Genomic DNA, 27468 nt, shown 5'->3' with positions numbered 1-27468 from the left:
TGATCTAAACGAACGCATGCGCCTTCACCTAATATATACTCGATCGTGGCTCCGTATTTTCTTAGTTTCGTAGCAACGACAGTTATCCATGTAACTTGGTAAAATCGAGAAGATACGTTTAATTAATTTAGTTTTAAATTTATTTTAAATCGTGTGTTCAATACGTGTTCCTTGCTTACGGGTAAGCTTTCTACCCTTCAACACGGTACCAAACAGAAATGTTGTTATGATACGAGGAGTGGGAAAGGGGGGTCAACGCTCGGTGAACGATCGATCACGATTGGCTTATCCGTGCGACTCTCGGCCAATCAGAGCGCGTGCTGCGCCCTTACACGAAAGTTTGCTGCACGAGAGATGCCAGTTTGCTACTGCAAGCTTCAGAGGTGCGGTCGTTGGTCGCGTAAGCCGGTTCGCGGTGTTTTCGCTGATCTTTATTTCACGTTTGTCGCGGCGTGTGAATCAAAGACAGTAATAAACATGTCAAGAAGGAACAATATTCGTACGTGACACGAGTGTTAATATTTGTGCCTCATCTTTTATTGTGCTGTAATGACGACCAGGCAAAATCGAAGAAAACTATATTGAGAAAAGTGTCGATTCCTCGAAGAAGCAGCCACGGTATGTCACTTGTCAGTTTCATCCCTTATTTTGCGATTTATTTGTGGATGTTATCGATTGATACCGTGCTTTGGAGCGGAACAACCGTACGTGCGTATTATAGAAGCGTGTTCGTTAACACGAAATTTTTATTCATAAATTCGAAACAGAATTATGGGTAATTTCGACGTTCGTGACAATTGGGTGATTTATACGTTTTCACTTTAAGAAATGTGCATATATTTATTCTGTTCTATTCATCCGTTTAGTCAGAGTAAAAATAGTGAAGAAAATATTCATAAAAGTCAGCATCCTCTGCTACCGCCATTTATAACATCGTCACGTATTCATAATTACCGCTTACCCCGTTCGATTCCGGATCGAGTTTCGTTGTTACAAGACTACCAAAAGTCTAAGGGAGATCATTTACACCGGCATAGTTTAATCAATGCTGGATTAAATTTAGTTGTACGAATATCGTTACGTGTTATAGTTAATGTTCATTTTCCTACGGCGTTAACTCGTTTCTTACATAGGATTCCTAAAATAACCATTTTTTACGATGTCGTTAAAATTTGTACTAGCTTTTTTCATCTTGAAACGAGTTTCTCGTTTCTTTAACCCCCGTAAAAAGTGCCCCCGGATATCGAGTGACCATGCTCCGTGTCGATTTGATATATCGATCTTCGATTGTTGTGCGATACTTCTCAACGAGGATTAGCATTTCGGTGAGCTGTTAAGCCACGCTAAAATAAATCGTTTCAAATTTATCTTGGAAGCTTATTTTCGCGATTTTAACGCGAATTCTTTGAATAACGCGACTCGGAACTAGCTGTTCGTAAGGTTTCTCGTTTGGTAATTTCAACTGTGGTGTAGCGTCTTTACGCCTGAAAGCCAATTTCATGATCGCGTACCTGCTGCTACGGTGTGACGTAACTTTGCTACTTCCGATTTGTTGTTACGTGCACGTGCCACGCAGCAATGTTTGTCACGTGTTCTATTGCTGAAGCAATACTACTAGTTCCACTATAACCTATCCAAATGTGACTCGCGTTGCTCAAGGCCATTTTCGTGAAGTTACTGTTAGCGAAATTTTGTTATATGCATTGACTGTTGCTAGCGATAGGAACGATACCCGAAATCGATACCATCGATTTTAGCTCGTTAAATACGATACCGTATCGAACAGAACGGATAAAATAAATATCCATTTAATACCTTGCGTCATCTGTATATCGATATTTTCCAATTAATATTAGACGGATAAACATTGTTTTATGATTAAAAATCACATTTGATATAAAGAGGAATGACTATTGTAAATTTTCAAACTTCCCGCGTGGACGAGTTTCGAGACTCGATGGGCATCGAGATTTCTCGCGTATCGATTTAAATTCACGCATCGACGCGTTCAGTATAAATTGATCACGGTGCACGTAAACGTGTATAAACGTTCTTAAACGAAGCGTTAACGAATTTTTAGAGAAGTTTATCGTGCATCGATATTCGCGCGAGAACAAAGCTCTGAATTAAATTGAAGCCAATTATTTCGGAGTTGAGTTACTTCTCCTCGTGGGACGGTGGCAATTGTTTTTTCTAAATTACATGCTGCACGACTGCTTATCGTTGAACGAGGAATTAAATTACAAATCACGTGTTTGAACGACATAAAGTAATTCTATCATTTCGACTCATTTTAAGCCATAGAATTTCCCTTATCTAATTTGTACCACGATATACGACTTGGACTGTATAATCATTGTTATCCATTGTTAACACATCATTTTATATCTTGTAGGAAAGAAGACTTGATATAAAGGTAGCTGAAAATAGTCCCGTTAATTTATAAAAACTGTAGAGGAAAAACAAAGAAAAATTTGCGGTTCTAATACGGAAAGTTTAATCCTTTTGCCGTGGTTTATCGATTTACGACGATGCAGAACACACGCTGGTGCATCACTATGAATGCTGCAGACGACGTGTGACCTTGAACGAGTAGCTCGCGAAATCCAAATAGAGTCCGAGAAAACAAACGCAACGTTTCACCACTTTACTGGTCGGCCCTAATTTAGCATTCTACTACTTAATTCTTTACAGTTTCCTTTCCGATAGAATTTTTCCTCATTTCCCAAAGATTCACTTCGATATCGGTATTAATATAAATATTCGTTGGTCCTGCAAAATTAACAAACATCAAGTGTACGTCAAAGTTTGTCAATTTCCCGCAATAGCAACGAATATTTAGTTTTATCAAAGGATTCGTTAAGTATCCGCAGTTGTTTGCAAAAGACCGTGTAACCAGCGCGTTGCGGATAAATTGAAATACTTATTTAAGGAGGATCCAATTAGGTTGCCATTCCTGGAATTGCCGCGGCCAGGTTTACGCCATTATCGATCAAACTGTCCCAGATTCGCGAATTCTTCGTCGTTGAAGCGTTCGTGTATAAGACCGAAGCTATCTCGTCAGTTTGTACACGAAACTTTCTGCTTTCAGTCTAACCAGTCGACATAGAAACCCTTCTTTTTCCTATTTTCCTCGACTTCTTTTGTCAAGTCTTTTCGAAGTTCTAATCGAGAGATATTGCAACTTTTAACTTTAGAATTAATTTATATTGCCTACGTATGTGTGACAGTCGTCGCCTATCAATTTAGATTCGTTAGTAGCTTCATTGTAATTGCAATATTTTCATAGGAATACTATGTCCTCTTAAACGGGCCTCAGAGGGTTAAAAAGCGAGCATTCTCGAGGAAGATTTGGAAAGCTCGTTTTCCTCGAAACTGAAAGTAATTCGAGGTCTGAAAAGCGTCTGGAGTCGAGTCAATTATCCCGAAGTGGTCGGAAATCGAGTGTACTGAAGGAATCTCTCTTACGAGTGACTTTTCTCCACTCCTCCGCCGCACCCGGCAGCGGAGCATAGATTTTTTTCTTCTCGTCTGCTCTCCGAAAGGCTTGTACGGCCACTTAAGTCGCGAAAATGCTGAGCGTGCTGCTCGAGATCGATTCGCAAACGCGCCTGCCTGGAACGTGTAAGCTGCTTTCGCGAAATTTACGTTAATTTTTAGGTCAGATTGAAAACCGAACCGGCGTTTTCCATCGAAACATACCATGGATCGTCTCTCATCACGAAATCGTTCGTGTATCCTCCTTTCACGGTGAAATTTCCATAGAATTGAACATTTCGTGCAACAATGAGAGATCTTTCACGAATCTTTCTTAGTCTTTTGTTGCTGTATCTTTCAAGAAAGATATGTACAGTCAGAGAGCTTCATTTCAAATCTTACATTTCTCTATATTTTCAGCTATAAAGACGGCACACAGATATGTCGATGAGCTCTCTAGTTTTAATCATACTAAGACGGAAAATTACACGAAATTTCCCAATAAGATATCTCTTCTATTAGACTCCGCTCATCTTTCTTCGAGGAAGGTTTACAACACCGAAGATGAGCATAATCATACTCATTTCTATGCTTGCATCATATCTCTACATCAATCCCATTGAATAACGCGTTTTCGACGTAATCGTTTTCCCGCTTCTGCAAGAACCCGCGTTGCGCACCGCGCTTCCGTGGGCAGAATCGTGCGCGCTCTTCAAGAACAATCATTTGCATACACACACTGGTCGATTATGTCATCGTCGCTCGAACGATCTTATCTTTCTTCACCGCGTTGCCGTTAAGACGTTGTTTTTTATTCTACTCAGGTGTATCGCGCGATCGGTTAACGCGTTCGACACCGGCGACGCATGCTTGCGAGAAGCAAAATCAGAACCATTAACACTGTTCCCTTAGAAAATTATTTGCAATTGATAAAAGGAAAACCGTTCGAACGGAAGCTAAATACTGCAGCAACGCATTCGACTTTACACTGTAAAGGCATTGTAACGCGTTACAATACACCTCTTTGTGCCATAATACGGCCACGATCGTTGTTAACAGAAACATCGACACCTTTCATCGCAAAGAGGTTCGAACGATCGCCTCTCCCTGCTTCCCATAATTAATCAAACGATCAGGAAAATGCAGCAGCTTGACTGGAGCGTTGCTAAGGGACTACGCGCGTCTTGCAAAGCGTTTCCAAGAAGAAAAGCTGCACGAGCAGAAGCGGTTTCTTGCCAGAAGTCACGGTTAAATCGTTGTTAGGGTGATGATGATGCATTTCGAGTCGCGCGGCTATGCAAAACAGCGCGAATCGGTTCTCTTTGATGTAGAAAGTCCACGAGAACTCGGGCAGGACCGTTCACTTTCGCAGTAGATTTCTACACAGTAGATTCTTTGTGCCTCTTGTCTTTTATTTATGTCGGTTAATCACGTGAAAATAGAAATTGAAAAAATTAACGCGTTCCAGTGGACTGTTACCACTTTTTAACCAGATAGCGTCGCATCGTCGATTAATGATTGATAATAGATATCAATTTTCAACGATCAAATCTTAAGGTCGGATAGGAAAGAGTCGAAAGTCTTGGTAACATCGCAACGTGGTCGGGTCAACAACCTTAAGTGTTGGGAGCATAACGTTGTGATCATGACACGAGATAAATTGGCAGTGAGCATAGCTCATAATCGCGGCAACTGACAGCGCATCGTCTTCTAAGGTCTTCGCTCTACAACACGCGACACGAGAAACACGTACGAGCCGATAACGCTAACGAAAAGATGAACACGAGAGTATCGGCAAACACTCGGCGCAAAGTTAACTTCCTTATTTGCAATTTAATCGTCTGCGTCCCTCCTAAGAATTCGCTGTTATATTTGGAAGTTAACGAAGCTCGTCGACACAGTAATTTGGCAAATGATTGGCCATTTAAAGGGAAAAAGGATGAGATTTTGGCCCGCGGGAGGATGTTTTGGCGATGGCGGCCGTTGCGACGAGACGGTTTCATCGATCCATTCACTCTCACTGCCGTTTACGTGGCCCAGACCTCTCGTTTCCACTTCTCCCCTTTCTTCTTTTTCTCTTCTTTCCTTGCCCCGGCAACCTGCTACCTTACACCTTGCTCTCGTGCCTCCCACGACCCACGCTTCCACTCATTTCCGCCTTCGTTTTTCCTTACAGGACAGTTGCTTCCTCGTTTCGGCGAGAACGCCTTTGCCCATTTTCCATTCCGTTTAAAGGCTTTCCCTCGCCGAGAGAATATCAAAAGAGGAAACGCAAAGTGGATTTTTCATTTTTCATTTTTCGAAAATGGTTGACCTACATTCATTGAGATTTCCGTGCGGGCTAGCTTTCGAAAACGCTTTGTATTCAAGCGACGCGATTATTTCGCGACACCAGTCACATTGGATTCGTCCAGAGAAATTCATTCGTGTCATTTATGACGTACGAAATAACGACAAGGATATGCAAATCAGACGGAGAGAAAGAGGATGGTGGGAAATTCGCGAGAGAGCTCTGAAAGATTGATTTAACAAACGATAACGAGGAAAATTTCAGACGACATTTCAATTTCTATACGATATCATTAAAAGGGAAACACAGTTGATTTTTCGAAAGCTGGAAAGGATTGAATTAAAACGACCGTGAACGTCGTTTCAGCGTGAGATTTATGGTCGAGATAATTGTAAATCGACCATCAGGTAAAAAGGAAGGAAGGACGAAGTTTAGATGAAAATTAGTATAATCGTGCAAACGAAGGACGAGGCGTTCTTGAAGAGGAAAAGCCGCGCCTTCTGACGGAAACTCGAAGGTCTACGGTGTTCTAATGAAATTGCAGCCTCGTTTCGATAAGTCATCCAACGATCACCGCTCCAAGCATTCACCACACCCTTCTGAACTGACCCAGAAATGGAAAGGTGGGCGCGCCAACCCTAGACGAAGGTATCCTTTGAACTTTACCGTCGATCAACCGTGAAAACGTAGAATCAATTTTTATACAGGACAATATAAGTACCTTACGTATGCGTTGATACGAATAAACAAAATAATTCAGAATTTTCGTGCAGCTGGGTCTACTAAATCTTAGGTCTACTATGCATAAGTATGACAGAAATTTGTGATTCTGTTTGCGGTGCAGAATGTAGATATCCAGTGCACTCGATTCGATGCATCTACCATGCGACCTATAGACGGTGAAGTGTCGCGAACGAATCCGAAAATAACGCGAGTTCCTGGCGGTACTTCAGCGGTTCGTCCGTGTCCGAGCATCGTTATTAAATATTGCTCAAAGTTTACTGAATCGGACGTTTCACAAGCGGCTACCAGTTTTAATCCGTCATCAATCAGAACCGGTGCCAAATGTAAACTTTGTTGAATTTTCATTTCCATTATTTGTGAAAAGGTAAAAAGTGTTTTCCAGCAAATGGAAAACGCGTTCCTTTTGGAGAGTTCAGTTAAAATGTTGATTCATCTGATAAGTAGTTGGGAAAGAAAATATTAACCCTTTCCCATTACCTCTACCCGTTCCTTTCTCTTCCATCTGTTCGATGAAATTGAGCGATTCAAGGTTTCTTGTTGACCAGGAAAACTCGAATTTTAAATACAATGACTATGTGAAAATTTGTTTGGAACTGGGGAGTGGAAGTGTTTCTGGTTAGTTTCTTATCCAAACCGTCTGGATCAACTCTGTCGTCTCGGTTAACTTTGTCGAAGTGTGTTCCTCCGGTTCGATCCGCGTCTCCGTGTTCTCGGAGAGGACGAAGCGGTCCGCTCGGCCGGCTCCGGCCAGTGTCGTTGGCGTTCGAGCAGTGCTAAGAATACCGTGGCCAGCCATATTTGGCAATGAGACCGCGTGGCCGCTCCGCCTAGCCCGCGGGAACACGAAAGGGAGAGCCGCTTCTCTTTTCGGGGGCAGAAGAAGCGCACAGACACGGGTTCCGTCAAAAGGCGCTTTCAATTTACCTTTTTACTAATCCTTTCGAAGACCGATATATTATAAATATTCGAAACCATCGAACTAACTAAAGACACTAGAAATCTAGTTTTGTCCGTCTTCTCTCTTGGAAAGAATAAAAAGAAAGTAGCCGAAGAGGAATCGCTGGGTCATCGAAACCGATGGAAATCGCGTTTCGCCACGACACGCTTTGAAATCGGGCCGAAAAATCGGTCCAATATGCACGGAGGAGGAAAGCCATCGGGAGAATCTTTGCGAAAGGAAGGATCAAGAGGGAAAGCTAATAACCGCGGAAGATACAGGCCTATGATTAATTCTTCTTTTAAACGACAGACAATCTCTTGATTGCAGATGTAATCGGGCGCAAAAGCGAACCGGATGTAACGGACCTGGTGAATGAAAGAGACTCGTCCTCATGAGACGAGGGATCGATTCGAAAATGCAGGCACGTGCAATTGTACGCGTTTTGTAATCCAATGAACGATAAGGTTGCAAGGTACACGCGTGGGTCGCGGGTGAACGCACGGATTTGCGCAACAATTACCCGCACAATTTTGTTTTCCTCCAAGGAGTGACCACGTTTTACAGGGAACTTGCAGGAAAAAAAGGGAGTTTACAACAAACATTTGAAAATAGGTCGGAAAATTAAATTTTACTCTCAGCTTTGCATTACATTCAGCTCTCTTTTTAATCTCTGCCAGTAATGTAAAATTCACGAAACCTGTGCTAAAACGGTTAATCCGTTAAATAAATTGAAAAACAAGCCGGAAAAGCCTTTTCCTCTGGTCGCATTGTATGCAAATCAGCTAATGGAAACACGGGTTACACGTGGCGTTGTCTGTTGGCCAAAAATGGCAGGAAAACAATGTCCTGGTCGATGATCGCGTTGCAACACGAATTTATACGTGTTGTTCGACACGGAAGAACCTGACTATATTTGCGCTGCATATATGGGCCCCGTTAGACGATCCTCGAATCTGAATAGACGTCGTCGCCGTCGTCGCCGTCGTCGTCGGGGTAGACGCAGAAAAACGATCGGTTATATGCGAGAAGAGATCGTGCGTCGACCGCAGCTCGCTGACCCTAATAACCTCGTTGCCTGTTCCCGACGATCAATTAATTACCACCTAATTGGCGTTGAAGCGCCGGTATCGTCGCGATAAACCTGTAACGTTGTAAGCGTTAGGTACGTGTCGTCCCCTCTTTGCTAACGAAAACCATCCGCCTCGTCTAGCAAAAGCGTTATACAATGTACACTTTTTTCTTTCAACGCGGAAAATAACGTGTCGGGTCATGTTTTGGAACATTCAACAAGCACGGGTTACCTATGGAACATGCTGGTGTAGTTGTACAGAAATTAATATCAATCTCGAGTGGAGGGAAACAAATTTCACGGTGGGCAAAATTTTTCATGTAATCATCCTCGAGCGCCCTCGGCTTTGGAACGGTAAACGACACGTGCAATGAAAAGTAGGAAGGGAATTTTTTCGTGAAATCTTATCTGTTGAAGCGGGACAGGAGTTATCGCGACAGGTACGAGCATTGAAATTACGGAAACACGGCCTCCGTGTGCCCTTTCCGATATATGGCCTCGTGTTTATGAATAAGAAGCATTATGCATGTATCAGGTGTAGCGATTTATACACGGTATCGCTGTAGACATGCTTCGCTGTACGTCTACAATCTACACAATTGAAAATGTTGAAAAGTTTCAAGAAAATTCTACTATCTAGCGTTTCGTTCAGGACCTTGAACACTGCATTTCCTGCGTTTCCTACATTTCTCTTTTCTTACTCACGATTCGTGTTTCCTACTTCACAGTCTAATTCCCTGTCAGAAACCGCTACCGTTCAGCCTACAATTATGCCGGTCTCTTAAGCTGAAACTCAATTAAATGAACTTTATCAGAAAATAAAATTGTCGGTAATAAAATCTGGCGTTCGAATTCGAACGAGGACGTTCGCTCTCGTCGATGGCATCTCGGAGGCGAAGTTGCAAATAGAGATTCCCGGAAATTCTCTTGAAACATCCTATGGCATCGCTCCATGGCGTTGCTAGACGAGCATTCGACCAAGAATCCGCCTGCATCTATGTATCTATTTGTGCATTGCTCGCCTCTTCAATTTGCCAGCTCTCGCTTCTTTTTTGCATTCATCCGACTCGTATTCGACGCGTTGCCGTCTGAATGGCCGACTAAAAAGCTCTTTTCATCCATGGCTTAGCTTCTCGTGACCGTGAACGCGCCAGATTAGACGTGTCTCTTCTCTTTTTTTTCTCCTTATTGTTCGTTAAGAAGGCTACCTTAACAATTTCCATTCATCTGAGACTTGAAAAATTCTATTTATTTCTATCTGCGCGAAAAAGAATCTTGATAAATCGAAAATTACCGGTGAACGCTTCATTTTTTTAACGATTTATATACTTCCTTTCTTTTCTTTTTTTTTAATGGTCTGTGTCGTTAGAGTAGAATGATAAACGACGTAAAAAGAGCAGGTTTTCAGGGTTTAAAAAACTGAACATAGCCACGTGGGATTAATTAATGATTGCGACGACCTTCGTTGCCTCCCAATTAGGTAAACTCGGAAGAGGCTGTGACGGAACGAGATTCGGGATTTTTCAACCAATGTGGGTCATTAATAACACGCCCTTGAACGGGATGATCGTTCGATCCCGTTCAATCATCTCTACAGTTCATCCAACTGCTCTCGTCGAGAGGAAATTTCGAATTTAAGAGGGAAATGTGATCGAAGTCGAGATGCATTCCTTGGCTAGTATACTTTAACGTTTTATCGCACCGCGTTGGGTCGGCCACTCAAAGAATGCAACTCTGATAATTCCCGAGAAGCTAAAGCGTTTCTAAGAGGCTAGATAACAAGGAATATCAATTTATTTGCCGTTTTCGAGTGCTATTTGAAGAAGATACCGGGCTCGATAAATGTGACGATTGTTGGTTATAAATAGTTACACACTAATGTGACATTCAAGAACTGTAACTACAGAGGTGTTCAGATTACATTGTTCAATGCGTATCTACATTTCTGATATTTAACAGGCGTTTCTTATGCTGGCTAACCCACAATTGAAACGTGTAACTTTTTCATGAATAGAATTTTATTAATTTCTTCTCTGGAACTAACAACCAGCCATTTAGAAATAACGGTACAAGTTATCGTACAGTCTATTGACTGATTCAAGCAAGCTTGTCCCATCGTTCGGTATTCGACACGGTTGAATTTTTCTCTATCCGCGATAAGGAAAAGTCGATGGGAAAATAAACGAGAGTCTGGTTGCAAACGAGTTTACGCCTCTCGAAATTGCAAATGAAGACCTTCGATTCCTGTTGCGTTCGATTTTTATCATTTTCCTTCCGTTCAGCCGAGGTGTAATCGAAGTAGGTCCTCGTATCGTTGACTCTATTCGCTTGGCAATTAGCGGATGATTAGACGATAGCCGGTATGTAGGTTGAACGATCGTGAATCGTTGTTTTCTAACGTGTACTCGGGAGTTACTATGATATACGACACACGCATAATATACGGCACGTCCCTAAAATAGTAGCGTAAATAGAAACGTGGAAATGGAAATCCGGCTTCTCGACGACGGTGTCTTTTTCTATAATTCATCTATAAAACGAGTCTTTCTTCTTCGAACCTCTTTACTCCTGTTTACAGCATCGTATAAAACCGTAATCGCGTAAAAAAACTCGGTATAGAAACGAGATATGACCGATTGTGAGACGTTGAAAAGCTTCACCTAATAATAAGCGTTGCATTGGAAAAGAAAAAATATGAAATTCCTTTTTCCACTGGAAGATATCGAAGAAAGCAATTAAATTTATCTTCAATGGCCATGACTCATATGTATGTCATTTATAATTGTGGATTTATTATATATAGTCATTTTTTTATTTCAATAAAACCTCAATAAAAATGATTAACAAAAATTACGGGATCCTCCTCCATTGAAGGCGCAATTTCAACTGGCCGCCTTCGGCCTGAGGGCCCTGTATTTATAAGGCCACCGTACCCACACTCTTGTCAGTCAGTGGCGATGGTGGGAGGTATGCAGATCTGTCCATACACGGTATCGGTTTATCGTAACAGTCGTCATGATTTTTTTGATATCCCTGACAAAATGTCAGAAAAAAAATTAATCAGTATTTACGCGTTAACGAGGCACTGTGGTTCATTTGAAAATGATTTTCTAATCAGATCATTGAGAAAGAAGAAAGCAATTTGTCACTGATATTGTGCCATTCAGCGCGTTCGCTGGCGGCACTCAAGTGGAAATTCATTCATCATAGTTAATATTTTCGAAATGAAATAATATAATTTTGCACCTCGACTACTTCAATGATGAACGCTCTGTACAAGTAGTGTCAAGTAATTAGAGACTTTCTGTATCCAGCTGACATTTAAATAGCACTTATATGGTATTTACCGAGCAAATTATACTAGTTTATTCGCATGCAGTTGCGCTCGATTACAGGTTATTATTATTAATGCTACACCTCGATGTTCTTTTCTCTGTAACTTTAATTCAACTATTCTGTATTCATTCGCGTGCCATTTCTATCTCGGTTATTCTTCGATGACACTTTGTCTGATAAAAATCCGTCGTAACATACCGTGAATCGTAATTAGTGAATTATATAACGCGGCTGTTGCCACACGGTTGTTCTGATAAGCTTCGACTTCTCAGCACATATTATCGAATCTCTGATATTCTTGTAGAAAAACAAAAAAAAAAAAAAGAAAAAGAAAAGCCTCACGTGCCAGAAAGTGATTAACTCGTTGAAATTGAGAAGCCTCGTTATCTCAGTGGACGCAAATGTTTCAGAACCATGGAGTAAGTGAAAAAGGAGAGGAGGAAATGATCCGAGACTCTGTTGTTTTCTATGTGACATTATCAACCTTCCTAATAATACCTTTTCGTCTTCTTTAATAATAGGAAGTAGGTTCAGGGTATTAATAAAGAGTTAATGATCGAAACGTAACTTCCTTGTTGAAAGAAAGTGAAACCCTTGGCACAACGTTAATATTAAATACCAAACCATCAACTTGCCTATCCAAGGAAGCGAACGTTGTATTATTTTCTTCTATTAATTATTCGACGATAGAAAATTTCTGCCGTTGCGTCCCTGACCAGCATGACGATCAATGTGCCAACACAGTAGGAAAAGAGAAACGTTCATTTTCTTACGAGAAAACGACAAGTTTCTCCGTGCAAAGAAACGCAACAAGATATCGGAAGAAATTCCAAGAAAGTAGCCGCTAAAAGCGGCGATGGACTGCGACGCGGAACGAGGAAGCGAAATTCCCGAATCGACGAAAGAAATTTAGTGAAACGACGGATCTGTTTAAACGATCCCCCCTATGGAGAGTCGAAGGCGATATTGAAATCCTACGGGAATTTAATAATAACGAGCTGCGAGTAAAATTACGAGCTCGGCACATTCGCTTCGATTAATAGAGGGTTTAACTAGCTAACTCTGGACGAGCAATAAGAGCCATATGGTCGTGAACGGGGTGGAATGAGAATAGCTGCGTGTCTCTTCTTCCGCCATGCTTCTTATTCTTCTTCTTCTTTTTTTTATGAGAAGGAGTCTGCGTTCTCGAAGAACGTCATTCATAAAAGAAGGAACAAAACCATGGGAGACCGTGGTCTTGTATAGGAGAAAGGGTTGAAGGGTGAAGGGTGAAGAGGTCGGACAGAAAAGGAGATTATTATGTAGATGGAACAAAGGAGACAGAAACATGGGGGATGAAAGGGTGAAGAAAGGACATAAAATTTGGACTCGTAGAAACATAAAAAATTGAAGAGTAAGAAACTAGGGCGCAAGGGAGTTGAACGAAGGAAAGAGGACGAAGAAGCATAAGAAATGAAGAAAATTTTTTTAGGAACGCGCGAAGAGAATGAAGGGTGCAAAGAGGAGGTTAAGAGAATAAATTGGTGTGAGGGGAAGAAAATGAGAGTGGACGAAGTGAAAAAAAGAAATTCGTCGGAGCCGCTTTTACCGTCCAGAAATATATTTGGCTCGGATTCTTCTTCCGTTCGCAACGCGCGCCCGCTGCCGGAAAACTCAAAGCGTTTACCCTCGTGGAATAATTAAATCGTGGAACGGTAGCCGAAAAACCCTCGAGATCCGCTTGCGATCCATTATCGGTCCGCTCGCGATCAATATTCGATTTTAAATCACTGTCACATATTTGAGCGCCGATCTTCTGCTTCCTAGATCCATCCGTAAACTTGTAGTTAGGGTATTCCTCTAAATATATCGTTCTCTAGGGATAAGAGGTGACGCAATCTAGCTAGAAGTATAAATTCTTTACGAAATATGATGTAATCTCGAAACTGAACATTTCCGCGGCAGTAAGGCGCGAAGAAACTTTTCGAAATAATCGCGAAGTAATGTATATCGTAACGGAGCGAACATCGACTCGATAAAAATAAATTATACTCTACTCGACCTCGTTTTTTCGAGTTACAACCACTTTCCGACGATTAGACGATTCTCCTTTACGGTAACCTGTTCGCGACCTTGCTGTTTTATGGTATTCTATTTGATAAGAGCTTTTAAATTTCAGTGGAATAATTTGAAATTTAGTTGCTCAATTTGAAAAGCATTTGAGATAATTAAAGACGAGTGGGGATTGCTTTTAAAAACAGATAGAGGAGACATCGCGGATGTAGCGAGGTTCGTTCATTTGCAGTTTGTACGTAAGGTACATACGTGAGCCGATCGTGTCGCATAACTCGGTCACGTTTGCGGTTTGCATCGTTAGAATACGATACGACCCACTAAAAATAGCGGTCGAGCCAATATCGATACTCTGTAAACGGTGTCAATCCCATGATCGGGACGACCAGTCGCACGTAACATCAGGTTTCCGTGTATACGCAACATTCCTTCCACTTCGTCTCTTCTCTTTTACTTGTTACGTTTTACAATTTTCTAACTACACCGTCGGAATAAAAATCAAGCAAGCAATGGAACACTTTTCACGAACCTTTAATTTGCTTATCATCCGACGATGAAAGTGGAACGACGTGCTTGGAAGAATATAGATCTTGCGAGTCGAAGCGTGACCACCACGAGGGAAATTAGTTCAGTTTCACAATTCGAGACTATGGAGGGTGTTGTTATAAATAGTTTCTTAATGAAACGCCTATTTAAAAAAAAAAAAAAAAAAAAAAAAAGTAGATTTGAAGGCTGAGCTTGTATTTTCCGTCTAAACAAGGACGACCATCGATTTTAATATAGAACCACCATATTCTCGTTTAACTTGTTAAGTATTCTAATTAAATTTAATGATAATTTGTCTACTTTACTTTCGTTTTGTCGTACGATTATTCTTGCCTAGAATGAAAGTTTTGTTCGTCGCGACAAAGGAAGGAAATAGGCGCGATAAAAGTGATTATCGACAAGAAGACGAGGTCCAAGCAAAGTTCTTTAAACACTTTCCGATAAATTGAGTGGGAGTCGGCGAGTGTTCGATGTCTTTCAGATTTCCAACGACGTGAAAAGTCGTGGGCGGTTTAGAAGCCTAAAAGTTTCCTGCATTTTTGCTGGCTTAAATAGCTTGTCAAAAGTTGATCATAATAAAACTTGACAAGAGGAATTGATAAAGAAAACATTAGATTCTTAAAAATGGAGCAAAGAAACGTCGTTCTTAGCAAACTGATCATCGACACCGAAACTTTATTTATCTACGGTCAAATATATTTCTGTACAGGAATTTTCTCGTACGCGAAATCGAACGAAACGTAAATTCGTGAATCGACCTGCCGAGTCTCGGTTTGCGATATTCTCAGCATACAATCCTTCTTTCTATCTGTCCAGGTCTAAAATTGTAACTTGGCGAACGACCTCGTCGGCCATCGTTCGCGGACATTGATCGGGCTAAGTCAATCAAATTGAAATAATTCAGGTGTAATTATTTTTACTCATCTTTTTCTAAAGAAATCACGGTCACTTACGGTAGCGAACGGGTTAATAATTAAAGGTTCAAATTGAATTTTCATCAATTCGTTATGAAAGTTTGGCGAGAATAACGGTAAGAATCTTACGGTCCTCTTGATTGAGACAACAGGCTTTGTCTCTTCCTTATTATTATAATTTGACCGTGCCTAATCGGCCACGTGGGAGTGAGAGGCGACAAAATGAGATGTCGCGTTCAATTTATGGTCTCGAAGAGAAAGAGAGACGCGTCGAGTCGCGAATTATATCTCATTATTAGCGAAGAAGATATAGCCTGACCCAGTGACACGAAGAAGAAAAGGGTAGAGCTCGAGGGAGAAACAAAAAACGATAGACGACGGTGTATCGAACAGGGTGGTCCTCCCTTCCTTTTCCTTCTCTTGCTTGTAAAAGAAAATGCGACTTCCATTTACAGAGAATAAAATAGAGTAACCCGGTTTGTCGAATACAAAACAGCCAAAGCCATCAGAGAAAAGTGGAAGAAATTCTTATCTGGCGCTGGTTTACGTAAAAGCATGGATATTAAAATAGCCTGGCAACGTGTAGTATTTAGTCAGTCGGGTATTTCGTCGAAGTCACCGACACCCAAGAATATAAGAGATACTTTGAGAATAATCATCAGAGAGTTGCGAAACGCACGGTTTCTTGCCAGAGACAAAGAAAGCTCCGCTTTCGGAATACAAATTTTTCTCGCTTCGAAAGGGGATGGCTGAGCAAGATTTCGAAGGGGTTAAGGGGGGAGGAAAAACGTGAGGAACGTGAAATGTACACGGCTTGGAACGATTCGAGGCAGCAGCGAAGCCGTGAACGCACGTCTGGTCACGGATCGTACGCACGCATTTGCATACGCGTAGCAATGCAGGGTGAAAGTACCGATAGAGTGTCGCCTTTTAGCTTGGACAAAGCCTGCTGTGCTAGTTGTTCTCTAGTAGAAGAGGTCGGCTTGCGACATTAATCTTTCGATTAATTCGTATCATTCATCTCCCATCGTTGACGCCGAAAAGTTTGTCAGATTCCCAAAATGTGTGTAGTTAACACGATTGCTACTCCTCTCGAGCCTGGCGAACGCGTTAAATAGAAAAAGTACCATCCCTCCTTTACGCATCGTCTTATCATTGAAGATCAGTCGTTCAAATAATAGACGCTTACATAACTAACACAAATAACATTTGTATTTTAAGTACAGGCGATGGTCACTTAGGCTACAAATGTTATCGTAGATCATTTCTAATTACGTAGACGGTGCATACAAAAGATAAGATTTATAGTAGTTGATCCGTTGTATCTAACCAGCACGCTGCCCACCTCCGAGCACGTATCACGTCCGAAAATACATCCACATCTACCTCATGGTATAACCGCTAATTTATATTTATCTTTTTTCAGATCAATTTCGATCGTCAGTGGCTCGTGATCTTCGACAATAGAATACCACCTTGGTGACAGTGATCGCATACCTTCTCTATAATTAAACTATATAATGTCAACAGTGAACTCGAGTGCTCGTCCAAGTACATCCGAAGCCATCTGAGAGACAAGACTTGATTCGGTGTTCGTTGCTTCGGTGTCCGCGTAAAAAGACGAAGAATTTCAATAGAATCAGAAGGAAGAGAAAGAAAAAAGATAAGAATGGGGGGTTCGATGAGAGGAACGAGGATCTCGTGGAGCGTGTGTCGACCGTTGTCACGATGGAGATCGAGATTGTTGGGCCAGTGGGCCTGAGATATGCCAGCAGCATCGGTTAGCTCGGTGATCACGGAAACGGCATCGTCCTCATCATCGAGGCTGAGGTCGGAAACGGCGGCGTCGGGCGGTATAGCTGGCCGACAGCTGGCCAGGCTAGAAATCGAGACGATCGAGCGACGGGTCTGTGCGACCCGACGCGATCTCTTCGTTCCTGTGACCGTCGATCCACGTCCAAGTCGAGCCGTCCATTGTCCGGACTTGAACGCCTGTCTGGTGAACGAGTCTCGATCGGGCAACGATCAGGTCGACTGTCAGGCCGTCCACTTCGGTTACGCTATACCCGTGAACGTGGTGCCACTCGAGGGTAATCCTGAACTGGTGGAGCTGGTGTTGGATCACTCGACCGAGTTGAGTAGAAGAACGACGAGCTTTCTGCTCGAACACCATCCCCAGCTACGTCAACAGACGCACGGACCCGGCCAGACGCAGCAGGAAGATTGGAGAATGGCTGCTACGGCTAAACACGATCTTCGTCGCAAGTTCCCCACGGACACTTCGACCTCTGGCGACGAAGATATCGCTGCGATCGCGAAACAAATCAGCGACCACGCGGAGGCGATCTATCAGACGTGGAAGAGCCGAGGTCTGGCTCCCACGGAGATCTTGAATTGCCACAGCAATGCAACCGCGGCGGACAAGTTCGGCACCGTCCTCACTCCGACCTCCAGCCCGAACAGCACCGGTAAAACTACCCCGACTACGCCTACCTCTACGGCCACCGTCGACATACTGACTCAGGCACCTAGTCTGGACAACGGAAACCTGGAGAAGCTGGTTAATAATTTCGTGGTTGAGGATAAAGCGAGGATAGCAGCGTCCAGGCAGAGGTCGCCGTCCAAGACACTGCCTTCGTCGATACAGTTCGCGCTGCAGAAGTTTGAGAGGAACTCGACGCAGCAGCAGCAGCAGCAGCAGCAGCAGCAGCCACCGCCACAGACATCGCCGTTGAAGAACAGCAACGTGGTGGGTGGTCAAGCCAAAACGAAACAGACTACGTTGCTCTCACCTACGTCTCCGTTCGCTAATAAACCATCTCAGATAGTGAAGCCTCAGGTGTCTTCGAAGACTCCTGGCGCTCATCATCGAGAAGTCTTCTTGGAGACGATCGAGACCACGTTCCCGGCTGACATAACGCCATCGAAGATCGTGGTGCAACAGAAGAGGCCAACCAGCACCGTCATCACTTCTCCGAATCTCGATGAATCTTCTATGAACTCTGGCTTAACCACGTGGCCACTGAAGAACAAGTTGAACGAAGGTAAGAGGATAACGACGGATCCATCCGCGAGGTCGTCTTCGCAGGAGAGTAAACTGTTGATAACGAAAGAGGAGAAGAGGAACAGTGGTTCAAATTCGAACGTCTACCTGGACGAAGTGGCTCGCGAGGAGGAAAGACTGATAAACGCGTTGAAAACTGGATCCGTGATCACGGAGGAGCCTACAGAGAGGACGGTACCGGCTCTGGCTCGACAGAAACCGGCGATAAAGCGAGAAAAGCCAAAAGTGGAACCCGTTAAACCCATAATCATTGGTCACAATCACCATGGCACCGGTCTGGTACCAGCTTCCGCGACTATGGTGAATAATGTCGTCAGTACTCCACCTGGAAACGGTACACCGATCGTGTCCGACGCGAAATCCCTGAGTAAAGACGATTTGTCTAACATGTCCGTGGTGGATTACGCGAAAGTAAGATACAGGGCGGCTCAACAAAATCCGGCGACGCAACAGAGGCTGGAAGAGCAGAAGACGAACAACGGATCGGCGTTCAATGCCACGGAACAATTGGTGTCCACCACTAGGTCCAAGTTTGAAACAGAGATACGAAAGGATAAAGAGGCTAACAAGGAGGAGAAAGATCCTGTAACGTCCAGATGGGGACCAAGGATCAATTCTCCCAGGCCAAGGATCGAGCAAGTGCCTCATCCTGAGCTAACCACCCAGCAGAAGCAGCATATCAGGGCTGCTGCTGCGACAGGAACCGGAAATAATCCTATCAGACCCTTCCTCACTAGAGGTTCGGTCGCCGAACGTGTGCTTATCTTTGAAAAGTGTCCTAGCGAGTTGTTGCTTGACAAACGGGGACCACGACAACCAGCTATCAACACTTGGAGGACTGGGCACGAGGTTCAAAATAAGGCTCAGGTAATACGGTGCTTCGGTGATTTTATTCTTCTATTACAATTGCTTTGATAAATGTTTTGTTTCATTTAATCCTTGCACAAAGGAAATCCGGTGCCTCGATCGTGGTACAAAAGTAACATTGAAAACGTCGAAATCTCGTGTAACACGAAACAGAAGCGTTGTTTGCCACGCCGTTTTCCAAGAAGAAGTTTAATTCGGCCGGATGAGATGGTCGAATCGATGAAGCTGCTCCACGATCGGCAAGACGTGCGAGAAGCTCACGTTCTTGCTACTCTTGCAAGCTTATATCGGGCGTTTTGGTCGCCGTCCAAATTCCTCCTCCCTTGGAGGATGTTCGACCGCTCGACTCCTGTACTTTTGTCTCGAAACGAGTTCAAGATCTCTTTCGCGTAGAGGTCGTTTCTGCATGCCTTGTGCTTTCTCCTCGAACATCGTTCAAACCCCTCCCCGATGTTCTTTCATCCACTTCTTTGTCTTGCTAAGCAATTTGAAAAATATTGAAAATCTTTCCACGTTTCTTAAACGGTAAGGGGTTGAAAAGTTTTACCTTAGGAACCGTCATAGAACTTAGCGCGCTTGCAAAGAATTGAAGATCAATTAGAAGGTGAAATGGTTATTACAAAAATTACAATGTTCGTCGTTTAAACAACGGGAAAGTTAAGTTCAGAGCGATTAAGAATGTGACTCTGGATCAGCGCCAACGCGAGAGGTGCTTGCCAAAAAAGGTTTACCTTAATCGAACATAGATAGTTACCATTGTTTCGAATGTCATGATTATAATTGTCACGAGTATTCGTTAGGAAGCATGCGCGATCTTGATCAATGGAGTTTCTTCAGGTAGCTTAGATCGCGTTAATCGTGAGCTATAGACCGATGCGATAAGCCACGATCTTCAAACGTGGTTGCTCAATGTTCGAACAATGCATGTCGCTCGAGGGCTTGGCTGTGGCATTGTTATTAGACGGCTATTGCGTTTCTATTGTATACCTCGAGACGAGCAAGCCTCGATTTTACTCCAAGAATTTTGCTCCTCTCCTTTGAAAAGCCTTTCACGATTTTGGAATCACGATCTAGCGACCTGTTTTCTCTCTGGGTCAACGAACAGGTAAATTTCATGTTATTTCGGAGCATGGAGGGTAATTATTTTAGAAAAATTAATGAATACTCAAACTTTATCGAGAGGAAGATTAAAAGAAGAAAGGGTCGCGTTGGAAAATAGACACGTAATATTATGACGAATAAAATTGCTCGTTGAAATGAATTTAACAGAGGGCAGAGGGGAACGAGAGCGACGTGTCTCGTTGTTTGGTCGTCGCTGACTCACTGCTCGCTTTTCGTTACGATTAATGTTATTCGACCTCGAGAAAAAGAAATAAGCGCGCAAGGGACGGTGGAGGTCCAGCATGGCCATAAGTGGAAACGATGATCGAGACTGGCCTTATCGTCACGGTCCGTTTAAGTTTAAATAACGCTTCGAATTCGTAACCGCAGACTAATTATTACTCGATCCTCGTAAAGTTAAAATCCTTTTAAAAATGGCCGTTATTGAAAAAACCAGTCAGGTGACAATTTTATATTTACGACCTATCACGCATTAAAACTCAGTGAATAAAAAATGAAATCTTCTTCCCTTCGTTTCGAGGTAATATCAGAGAAGAGATCGTTAGTTTCATCCGATTACCCAACGATCCTTCTTAATCGTCGCTTAGCTGAAATTGCAGGGACTAATTCAGCCCCAAGGCGATCGCGCAGTCATCAACGGTTCCAGGTATGTATCTGGGTAATTAAAATTCCCATTTGAAATGACTGCGCGACACCGTTGTGTATCTCACTGGCTCTCCCTCTGCCCGATATGGCAGAACAAGAAGATTCCGAGAGCGTGCGAGATCGGTAACGGAGTCTCAAAGGAAAAATAGGAAAAAAGTTTACGACTGCCCTTGCTTTGAACGGCGAGAAATCGTTTCTCGCGGCATATCTGCGCCGACTGACTGACTCATTGTAGCCGTTCCATATGGGATATCGTGCTAGATTTTAAAAGGCCGTCGACTGTCGCCTTGAAGAGTGCTTCTATCGCCGCTTATGGTCGAAAAATCGTTCTGAAAGAGGTGGAAAGTTCTTTTCGCTCGAGAATGTGGACGTTGGAATAAGAGAACCAGGAAGAGGACACACGCGATGTCCTCCTGAATTTTAAGACGAAGCATTCGGTATCGAAATAAAAGAGTAGTCCTTGGCCGATTGGCAAGAGCGAAGTTGATCGAGAGGAGCGGTCAAAACCGCAATGTCAATTGCGATCACTGATTGACGGTATCCCGTATGTCAGGCAGCGAACCGTGCCAAACTAAGCTCGCAATTATTGCAACCGATTCCACCTAATCTACACATCCCAAGTATCGCACGGCCCGAATCGATTCCGTTCCGGGATTTTCATTTAGGCTCGTTGCGTTTTGCCTGTGCCATTTTCAACATTACCGCGGCAATAGTTAGCACGTGGAAAGATTTTCTCGTTGCGTGTTTACGATTTACGTATGTAGATATAGGAGGAGGCTACTCGTGATGTAAGCAATCATAGCCGAGGTGCGGCGATGCATTAACCGCGTTGGCCGGCATCTTTGCATTCTTCGGATCCTTCGCGTCGCGTAACAGGATGTCGCGTCCTTGGCGCACCGATACGTCCAACGCGAAGCCTCGAACAGGCGTAAAATTGCAGTTAAATCTGTCTCCATTCTTGCAATTCGTCTTAGATGAAATTCGAAATATCAATTGGGCTACATAGAATTAAACGCGATTCGTCACACCGCGTCGCGTCGCGTCGCGTCGCATCGGTGTCCTTTGTTTAGAACTGGTAAATGGAATTGCGTAACGTGTGCGAGAGGAAATGTACGCGTTTTGTCTACTCAAATTCGTTATTTTGACAAAGAAATTTGAAAGAAAAAAATAGGTCCAACAGCAATGGTTCTCATTATTCCGTTAGTTTCTCACGAATGATGCCTGTTGATTCTAGACGTACGCGAAAGACAAGACACAGCAAAAGAGCTTGCCACCGCACACCACGCTCCAGAGGCACGTGAAAGCGAACAGAAACGTTCACATACCACGGTAAACTTTCATGGAAACAGAGTCAATCTGTATACGTAAATATCGATTCCATACGAATTCATCGATTTAATTATATTTCAGATTTTACTTTCCTGGAGGAAAACCTGTGCCGGTGTCTCAGATCGATGCAACCGTTTCCAAGATCACTGCTGCTTTCCAAGCTCTACCAGGCCATCGGGCTTCTCGTGGTCAATTTCATACCATCACCAAGGTAATATCATGCCGCTCGTGACAACATGTACACTCGAAACATTATTTCTGTCCACGTTTATGCAAATAAACCTTGAATAAAAAGTTATAAATAAATTGCTCTAATTTTCAAAATACCCACAGTTTCGAACTGTGATCCATTTTCTATAATTCAATAAGAAATTAGAGCAATCTCATTGTTTTTATTATGTACATCGATATTAATTTTTCTTATACGCCGCGTTTGCGAATGACCTACATTTAAAACTCCTTCGACGACAAAGAAATTGAAACGAAACCGTAATAACGAGGCTCGTTAAAAGTTTCACGAACGATTGCCTTCTTCTTATTTATTTGTTCATCGTTGCGATGAAACTTGGAGGAAATTGATCGGCATTTTCCAAGCACTGTTTACGTGGGAAAGCAAGAGAATTGTTTTGCTCGAACAGTCGTGTACAAAAGGGTATGATTTGTCTTACAGGCATGCGACTTGCCGCTTTACTGGAAGGTGCCGCTTTTCCTCGCGGCTGGAGGAGATCAGACTGGATACGTCGAAATGAATGCGTTCCTTGATTTCTGGAAAGAGTAAGAGAATTTTATCCTCTTATACTTTTAATCATCAAAGATTTAATCGCGACGTTCAATTATTGTTAATTAAACAATCAAGATTCATCGAAATTTCCCAAATATAACATAGTTTTCGTTTGCAGATTGTCGAATACCCACCACGACGCGGCGAGCAAGTTTATCAGAATCACAACCCGAGGCCAGAGGAACAATATACTCCCAGAGGATTTAATTCCATTGGTCCAAGACGTGGTCGAGACTCACCCTGGTTTAACTTTCCTGAAAGAGGCTACTGAGTTTCATTCACGCTACGTACACACGGTTCGTATCCGCGTGATAAATATTTGCCGGGTATTTCTCTTACCGAACACAACACTGACAGAGAAAGATTCCACTGGTAATGGGGCGGTAGTTTACGCAACGAGAATCCTCTTGAATTATTCAAGATAATCGTGTTTACCTCGAGCAATTATCGTTTTAGCAAGTGGACACAATACCGCTTCATCTGAATTCTTTATCCACGGAATCTTTTCTTCTCTTTTCTTCTTTTCATCGATAATAATTAGCTTCTGTAGTTGCGCGTCCGTCCGTTATGTTTCAACGTCGACTATCTGCCTGAAAAGGCTATTTGCATTTAACGTTCTCGAAGTCGATCGATTTGCATTTCAGGTGATCGCCAGGATATTTTATTGCGTAAACCGAAGCTGGAGCGGAAGAATCTCTGTAGCTGAACTGAGAAGAAGCAACTTAATGTCGGTGATCGCGATTCTAGAACACGAGGAAGATATCAATCAAGTTACCGCATACTTCAGCTACGAACACTTCTACGTTATATATTGTAAATTCTGGGAATTGGATCGGGATCACGATCTCTTTATCGATAAAACGGATCTCACCAAACATAACGATCATGGTGAAGACGTGATTCCTTATTATTTCGATTAATTTAGGCTTTCCTTAATTAAACTGCTGATAATAACGTACTTAATTGTACTTTAGCCCTGTCGAAACGTATGATCGCAAGAATATTCAGCGGTGCCGTGACAAGAGGTGGCATGAAAAGTGGGAACGGTGTGCAGCAACCACAGGATAAAATGAGTTATACAGAGTTTGTATGGTTCTTGTTAAGCGAGGAGGACAAAAACCACCCGACTGCGATCGAATATTGGTTTAGGTACAATATACAATATCTGGTGTATGTATATATTTTGATATATAGCAGAGATTATATTGACGGTGATCAACAGGTGCATGGATCTCGATGGAGACGGTTACTTATCAATGTACGAGCTGCAATATTTTTATGAAGAACAGTTGCACCGCATGGAAGCAATTGGAATCGAAACGTTGCCCTTTGAGGACTGTCTTTGTCAGGTAAGTCGGGAATTTACTATAAATAGTATGCAAAGTATGTGTCTTCAATTTAAATAAAATTTTTCATGGAACGTTGAATAGATGTTGGATATGATCAAACCAGAGACACCAGGAAAGATATCTTTGAGCGATCTGAAGAAATGCAAAATGACGTCGATCTTCTTTGATACATTCTTCAATCTTGAGAAGTACCTGGATCATGAACAAAGAGATCCCTTCGCGTCAGCTAGAGAACACGATCCTGATGGTCACGAGGTAAATTTTCAATAGTCATTTAACGAAGTGTACGCGACAACCCTTTGGGATTTCACAATGTTATTTCATTTGTAATAGCTGTCAGATTGGGATCGATTCGCAGCAGAGGAATACGAATTGCTAGTTGCTGAAGAGAGCGGTAACGAACAGAACGAACAAATGTAAGTATCGACGTCGCGTAATTCTTGAAAGAACACACGGTTCATCTATGTTACACAATCGTACGTCATCTTCATCTAATTACGTCATTTTCATTATCGACTACTAACGAACCGTTTCTTATGAAATAATAAACCATACAACGAATCAAGTTGATCGAAGCTAATTCTGACGAAACGTTGGCCAAGATACCAAGAGAAATTGAACGTTATTCCGCAATATAATAGATGAACCGGACCGATGGTTTCTGTAGAAAGTCCTGGCTTACAATTTCAAGCTATGAAACGGAACTCATAGCTTTCGAATTGTAGCATGCTTTGTCGTTAGATAGGCAGTTATGCCCCCCATTGCGGGATCTAACAGTTTCACCATGTACTTTGACCGTAATGACAATGGTGCGATATATGCGTTTGTTGCAGGCTGTGTGATGATGAAATGTAAACCATCATCTGCAGCTCAGTAAGTAAAGAAAATAGAGAAAAGTAAAAAACAGAATTGCATGATATGATGATGCATGTGTATGCATAATGTATTAATGGAGAGTTGGCTAACCGCTTATTTATTTACTTCTTTATTTTTATTACTCCTCTTCTAGAATATCGTATACTATTCGTATCTAACTAGGATACTGTTAAATACAATGAATTATTAATTTTGATTCGCTCGAAGAAATTGAGCAGCTCCAGGATTATATGAATCATTAATTAATGGTATTAAAGAGTGTGAATTGTTATCTGTACGATGATCTCCTGAAATAACATTCGTGGAGTGTTTCAACTCTCAACAGTGAAACTTGAACATCGAATTTCAAATATATCTTGCGTAATCGTTTCGTATTTCATTTTCTCATTTCCATTTTTACGCTCCGTAGGATCGTTCGTTTCTGTTGCAGCAAATGTCTGAAACAAAAAGAATTTATTTCAGATTTACAACTTCAATTTAGATTCAAATACACGAGAAACTCTTTGCACAGATCCTTAATAGACGCCTTGTTTCTTTGCATTTGCTAAAGCGTGATCTTAAGTTGCATCTTTTTTTTTTTTTTTTTTTTTTTTTTAAGTGGCTAATCAAGTCTTGAAGAACAATGTTCTAAAACGTTTTGCATCGTAGAATAGTTAATCCATTTATAGTTCACCAATTTATTTAACTTCCAAAGATTAAAGATGTCGTTCAACGGATTTATTTAGTTAAAAAATCTTGTTCTCTCCTCAGGTCGTACGATTGCTTACCAGAGGACGTGTTCTCCCGAAACTTGGACATTTTAGACAGCGAATCGGCGGATTTGCTTGAAAAATCAGACATTCAGTTCTCGGGACATCCTGACGGTCTGTCGACGGTCAGCCAGTCAGATTCGATTCGGCATCAAGCCAGAAGTCAATATTATGATAGCGGTGACAGTGATGATTACGCTGAAAGCGACAATTAATCGTTTCCTCGTTTGCAAACGCGCAACGATATCTGCTTGAAGAAATTGAACGTGATTGCAAAGAAGAGAAATATCCTGTCCCCTCGAAGCGAGAGTAGTTTAAACGTGTAGTTATTCTCTATACGATTAAGAGAATCGTGTAATCTCGTCAAGAATGACCGTATCAACGATGGCAGAACGATTCTCAATGGATCACCGCATCATTTTTGTATCGAAGGATCATCAGATACGAATCTATTCGGTGGTCAACTTCGAATCACCGCTCTGAAGTACAAAAATAGCCGAGGAATTTTGATTTTAACATTCTACCCAGGTGAAGGAATGTTCGAACAATTTTATTAATCGTTTACGAGTGAGAAAAATGAAGATTGATTTTTCTAAAAGTAGGGGGATTCACTTTTCACCGAAGTGTTAAATAGGAACACGTCGAAAATTGAGCCGCCTATACGCAGAAATTGGGAAAAGCTCAACATCACCGAATCGATCCGTAACTCTGAATAGTCTGGCGATAGAAATCAGGCCATGTGATAAACGGGCGTCGTTGTTCAACTTATCAATGATATACATATTGTGTACTTCGTGTTGTAAATAGACAGCAAATCACGGACCCTTATTTTTACTTAAACATGTGGGAATCATTTGAAATAGCGGCTCTTTCAATTGCTGCAGCCGTTCGTTAACGTGTTGACTGTTATGAGGGGGGGGTTTTCTGTGGACTAATGCTACAAATTGAATCCAATGAAACAGTGGAGAAAATGAAGCGTATAGCTATTTCTACAGTGCTAGTCAACGTGTTAAGGAACTTTTGGACCTGTAGCTTTAGGAACATTCTCACGAAGGATCAGGTTCTACTTGGTCGGTTCTTAAAGTTTCATTCTCGTGAACTACCCTTTTTCTAGCCCAAAGAAAGTCATATTTTTTAGACGAAACAAAAAGAAGAGAGAAAGGAAATTTTGCGAGCATATACACACGTACACTCTCTGTTTCTCTTGAAAAGAGAATTCACTGTTCGAGGCTGCAACAAGTGGAAATTGCGCGTGAAAGGATACACTAACGTGAGAAAAAAAAGAAAAAAAAGAAAAAACTTTTACCCTTCTGTACTC

General features: G+C 42.2%; 1 protein-coding gene across 3 annotated transcripts; it reads left to right on the top strand.

Annotated features, from left to right (window-relative positions):
• Window positions 1–352: 352 nt before the first annotated feature.
• Window positions 353–27455, top strand: LOC117608623 (uncharacterized). 3 transcript variants are annotated; one of them, XM_034334023.2, is made up of 13 exons: window positions 353–618; window positions 16795–19299; window positions 22301–22395; window positions 22477–22606; window positions 23066–23169; window positions 23295–23472; window positions 23821–24064; window positions 24151–24325; window positions 24399–24525; window positions 24607–24780; window positions 24859–24941; window positions 25359–25398; window positions 26152–26293. In XM_034334023.2, the coding sequence occupies exons 2-12, from the start codon at window positions 17134–17136 to the stop codon at window positions 25378–25380; spliced, it is 3498 nt and encodes a 1165-aa protein (XP_034189914.2). In that variant the 5' UTR covers window positions 353–618; window positions 16795–17133; the 3' UTR covers window positions 25381–25398; window positions 26152–26293. The 3 variants fall into 3 exon arrangements, with proteins under 3 accessions (XP_034189914.2, XP_034189912.2, XP_034189913.2); XM_034334021.2 differs by lacking the exon at window positions 25359–25398 and having other exon boundaries at window positions 26152–27455; XM_034334022.2 differs by lacking the exon at window positions 25359–25398 and having other exon boundaries at window positions 353–629; window positions 26152–27455.
• The last annotated feature ends 13 nt before the right edge of the window (window positions 27456–27468 follow it).

This window comes from Osmia lignaria, chromosome 2, assembly GCF_051020975.1.
Source record: "Osmia lignaria lignaria isolate PbOS001 chromosome 2, iyOsmLign1, whole genome shotgun sequence".
In the NCBI taxonomy this organism is placed as follows: Eukaryota; Metazoa; Arthropoda; class Insecta; order Hymenoptera; family Megachilidae; genus Osmia; species Osmia lignaria.
The sequence above is the reverse complement of the archived record's forward strand: the minus strand, read 5'-3'. Positions and strand labels throughout refer to the sequence as shown.